This window comes from Palaemon carinicauda, chromosome 31 (genome assembly GCF_036898095.1).
Source record: "Palaemon carinicauda isolate YSFRI2023 chromosome 31, ASM3689809v2, whole genome shotgun sequence".
Lineage (NCBI taxonomy): Eukaryota > Metazoa > Arthropoda > Malacostraca > Decapoda > Palaemonidae > Palaemon > Palaemon carinicauda.
The window spans coordinates 29104765-29110193 of record NC_090755.1 but is presented as its reverse complement, the minus strand read 5'-3'; the positions used below and the strand labels follow the sequence as shown (position 1 = coordinate 29110193).

The 5429-nt window shown below is 36.4% G+C and overlaps 1 protein-coding gene across 1 annotated transcript in view; it reads right to left on the bottom strand.

Annotated features, from left to right (window-relative positions):
• LOC137624372 (uncharacterized) overlaps positions 1-5161 on the bottom strand; it is a 108536-nt gene extending 103375 nt beyond the window's left edge. Inside the window, exon 1 of the mRNA XM_068355086.1 lies at positions 1114-5161. Within this exon, the coding sequence (XP_068211187.1) occupies positions 1114-1175 (62 nt within the window). The 5' untranslated portion in view covers positions 1176-5161. The remainder of the gene's footprint in view (positions 1-1113) is intronic.
• Positions 5162-5429: the final 268 nt, after the last annotated feature.

Genomic DNA, 5429 nt, shown 5'->3' with positions numbered 1-5429 from the left:
AGTTGAGGTATATTAATATTTTTCCGGATTGGCCTAGTGTATAGTAAATGTTGTCATTCATTTCATATTTTAGATTTTTCGTCAACAATATTAAATTAGGACGACTACCAGTGCTAGCATCTATGGTTATTATTGGTTTCTAGCTGAACGAGTATGACGGTGATACTAGAAAATTCAATAATATGAATTCCTCCGCAACCCGTGTTTCGAATTATTTTCGGTGCTACATTTCAAACCCTTCAACAAGATTAATAAAAGATGAACACGTTTCGAAGTAATGTTTGCAAGATAAAATGCTTCACGTGGATTTAAAGGTGATTCGTGTGGATGATTATGATTTAACAGGTGAACACAATCATTGGCAAATATAGTATGAGTAATGGCGAGCAGATATGGGTGGCGTTCAGTTTATTTCGTAGTTTCACAATAAAATGAGTAAACTCTCTGTACTCACTTTCAACATATTTTGTAATAATATGAATAATCCTCGTTTTAATACAACCATCAATAAACTCAAACACAGATCAACAATCTGTCTTAGATTATTACTATCGACACATCTACACTACGTTAATTTGCGCTACACTGAACGCAACCCAAACTACTACTATATGCAATGAATGAACCCTCGCTGACCATCTTCAGTGGTCCTAATGAGAGGTTAATATACAAAAGGACTCTTACATAGTAAAGTCCACTGCAGAGTTAAAACACTGTTACCTATGTCAAAAAAAGAACTAATCATCTGTCTAGAGTTGATAGAGATCTGTGGTGCGCAAGTGAAAAAGCAAGTAATAGCTGAAAACGGCAACCAATGGCCCAAAACTGAACGGGGAAGAGGAAACATGGAACTACTATCCTCAACAACCAACTGTGTAAACATTATTGATCAAATGTTTTCATACTATTGCCACAACTTTCCATCATTCTGTCACGACCCAACAATTAGATAATCCAACATGGATAATTTGCGCTCCTATCATACAGCAGCCTACCAAGAATTTCCCTGGGAATAGTTTAACGTTATGTGCCTTGCCTAGTTTTCCGTGTTCTCAATCGGTCACAACAAGACGTTGGTTAACTTAAGTAACAAAGAAAAACACTGTGACTTACCGAAAATAGGCACAAGAAAGAATATTCCCCGTGAATACTCCAAGCCCTGAAAGTGTTTCCATAACCAGCCACACAAGAAAACTTTAACTTTAGTTGGGTGACGGCATTTTGCCGCCATGGCCCGTGGATATGTGGATTGTTGATGTAAACATTGTCAATGTGTCGATCTTCTTCAAAATTCGAATAGATTTATGGACGCATGGTGGAGGACTAACAAATAAGGTTGTTTAGAAAGTGGAATTTTACTGTAGGATAAATTCGTTTTAAAGAATGCGAAGGAAGAGTGTGTAGAACACTTAAATGTAAGATCTCCAACCATAAAACAGACGTGATTAGTAATGTACATGATCCAATTTAATGAGTTTTAAACTGCGTGGACGTGGAAAAGGGAAAACAAAACGTGTGCTGAAAACGGTATAAAATCTGGGTTCCCATATAGGCAAGTGTTATGATATATAATCAAATGTGTGTATATTGAAATGTCACTAGGATTCGGGTCGAAGCTTCACAACCAGGTACGTATTTTAGATAAAAGTTTATATATGAATAACATGTTTATGCATGTGTATACTCACGTTATCATTTATATATACTTATTTGTAAGTGTAAGTTTACTTAGGATTTCATCGATATTTAGGCTACTGAAATGCTGAATTGTCTGAAAAATAAACAAATCCAACACTTCAAAAATATTTAAGGAACTTTTTTATCTTCAATCTACGTGTAAATGAAAACTAACGAATTTCACCTGTGATGATCTAATGAGAATTGTGTTAATGAATAGGAAAGCTCCAATTCTATTACTTAAATACCTTTTTATATAGTTTTTTTTACACCATGAAAAGAGACCTTAGCACATAGACATCTAATTGTGTATTGAGAGTAACGTAATTCAGGTCCAAAACAGCTCAAGTCGATGAGGGCGAATTATTCAAAGGAGATGGGTGTGTCAGTGTGCTCAATTTAGGGGCCACTAAAAACTGTGACTACAAAGGCATTATTATAAGTGCACGTGAGGTACATGTGCAGTTCACATAACGAACATATGAAATATATCAAAGCTCTAAACCCCCAGCATTAAAAAATGAAACCCTATTTAGTTTCGAACATCATCTATAAGCTGGCAGTTTGAAGATTAAACACTATGTACATGAGTAATGGAGGTACAACTATGGGTGCACCTGCATTACTTCGTGTGGCACTAAAATCACGTGAAAGTATGCTTGCGTTTGCACAGGATGAGATGGTGGAGTCTGGGGACCACAACAGCGACACGTTTTGTCACTATCCTAGGAAGGTGTGCTTCATGTCACCAGGCCATCTTCTCTGTACATGGATTTGTTGTGTCTTTTGTGGTATGTTTTGCTGTTCTTTGAATATATTGTTATGATCAATTAGCCGTAAAGTATAAAAACAACTAAATAGTAATCGACTCGGGAGCTCGTTTCCATAACCCAGCTCTCCGCGAGATAGCACTGCATTAAATGTATTTTATCATAGGGACTGTCTTGTATTTTTCACTCATTTTCTTAGGCACCAAATGATGATTTTCCAAGGCTCCTTGCGTGTACTTGCTTGAACAATGTTTTTTCATCCTCGCCTGATGAGGTGGGAGTTCCACATATTTATTTTTTCTTCACAGAACCAATCTGTTCTACAGAACCAAATCAGAATCACTGCATTTCAGTTCACTAGCTCAACTGTCCCCACTTCACAAGAATAGATTCTGTCACAAACATGATAAATAGACATAGCTAATGTCTGTCGTAGAGATACAGACAGGCCTTAAAAATGGCTAAAAAGTGTTGATGACAAATATAGGCTTCTATGCACTTTGTTAAATTGATATTTTTTCCAACAATGTTAGACCAATGGCCATAGAGCATGGAGTAAGATATAAAAATTACCAGGGAATGTACCTTGTTTGTACCATTTAAAGGTCTATCCTTCAATTCTTCAAACCTACTTCACTGAAGTGCCAGTGCAGTTCACTAGAAAAGGTGCATACAGTACTTTGATCCGCAGTGCAGATGTAAGAGATTAAATTTAGCAATAAACTCTCCCAAAACGGCATATTGCTCTGAAGTCTGGGTTCCACTGCAAGCCACAAAGAGCAGCTGAAAGAAAGTTAGAGAGGATTCTAATAGCACAGAAGCCCCGGCCCCAGTGCCAGGCCATATGGCTCAAATTCCATAAATCAAATAAAATCATACGGCACAGAAGCATTACTTAGTGAAAGCAGAGAAATCACTAGCATATGTCACCACGCAGCAGCGATGATGACTACACTTTTCTATTCGAGAGTTAGAAAGTGTTGAAAGTAACTAAAAAAAATTCCCGCATTTCTGGTACTTGATTGCCTAAAGAAAAGGGAAAATTATTAAACCTCCTATTAGTAAACCAGTGCATTTTAGTGCTACCAAAGCTTTCTCTTCTACGTATCAACCAGCAGTTAAAAGGCTCTAGTACTGTGAGTGAAGCACAAAACCTGGAAGCCTTTTGTTCTAAAGACTAATTATGGCCATACTACCTACTTGAGTACTCCAGCACAAGCACATGAAGTAGCCTACAACAACAGTGGCAGAATCTATTTAAAAGGGGAGAGGGAGGACGGACCATAAGAACAAGACTATTGGAATTAGAAACTTTGTTTACGTATGAGGAAAATATAAGAGAAATTGTAAGAACAACGTAGGCAGCCCTTCAGCCAGAATTACAACATGCTTCAATGTAACAAAGCCCATGCACCATCATTAAGGATTCATTTACATTCTTCCATTTTACGTTATCAATTGTAAATATTAACTTCCCACTTGCATGTTGCACACAGGGCTTGTTTTTAATTCATACTTACATTGCAAATCAGCATTAGAAACTTTAGTGAAGCATGAATCATAATTAACTTCACTGCTAGCTATGAATCCATGTAGTTTCATTTGGCATAATCTGAAACTTTGCAACGAGTTTTCAGAGGTTCTGCCACCATTCTTATCGAAGACCTATTTAAAAGACCATTGATTTTAGTCGAAATTAAGACAAAAGATGATGCAGACTTCATGTGTTTGAACCATATTCGCATTTGACAGAAGAATGCCCCTCCATTATGTAACAGTTTATGAAAATAGCCATATCCATTCAACCTACCAATTGCTTACCCTAATGCATGGCAAAAGCCATGGTGTACTAATAAAGTTCCACATTCTTCACAAAAGAACCTCTGCTGGTGGGTTTCAACCACCAACAACTAAAAGCTCTAGCTAGCAACTGATGAGGCCTGTAGCATTTTCAATTAGTCTGCTAACTGTAAGACTAATGCAACAGTAGACTCTTTCAATTTTGTTCAATTGCTTTGTTGTCCAATTACCCTAGATTCTTGACCACAGAATGAAAAACAACTGTTTTGCTATAATCACCTTGTAATTTGGAATAAGACAGCTCATTTTCACTAGTCAGTTATTGAATACTTTCCTACCAAAGGCATGTTGTATTAGTAATATTACCCATTTTTATCTTCCTGGAACATTGCCTTTCCCAAACATCTCCCACTGTATTACCCTATTGTAAACATTCACAACCGTGAGTTACCTACATTTTGTACTCGAGCAAATATAGCATGTATATGACAGAGTACCACCAAATACAAAAATAATTTTTCCCTAAATACAACCCTTACCTATCAGCAGAACTTATTTTAATGCCCATAGCTACCAGCAAAACTTATTCTGTGTGTATCTTTTAATTTAGTTTAAATATGGAGGATGACTAGTTTTAGAAAGCTGCTGATTTTTACATTGTCTTTTGATGCAAAACTTAATATGTCTGAAGGAAGAGAGACAGGTGTGTAGATTTAAAAAAAAAATCTCCAAATCAACAGATACAGATAGGAATGATAATTCTCCATAATTGGTCAAAGGGTTATAGCATGATAACCCTTAGTGATGAGTTCAAAGGTACATCAGAAATTCTGTAATCTGCATTCATTATGATCATTATATTTTACCAATGCATTTCATCTAAAGAATCTTAAAAAGCAGTAAACTGTGCCAAAGTCACTAATATATTCTCACTCTAGGTAATGGAACTCTATATTACTGCCTGTTCCTTTTCAAATTAGAGAAGCAATACATTGGTCCATAGGAACATCAGCATATTTCTTCATTTCTAACACAGAGCAATAAAACTTCACTTCCATATGAGCACAGAGGTGTATTCTGTATCACAACCTACCCACATGACTTCCAACACATATTTTTCATCTTGGAACACAAGGTTCTTTGGTTTATCATTGAGGAAACCCCGATTTCATCATCAGTTCA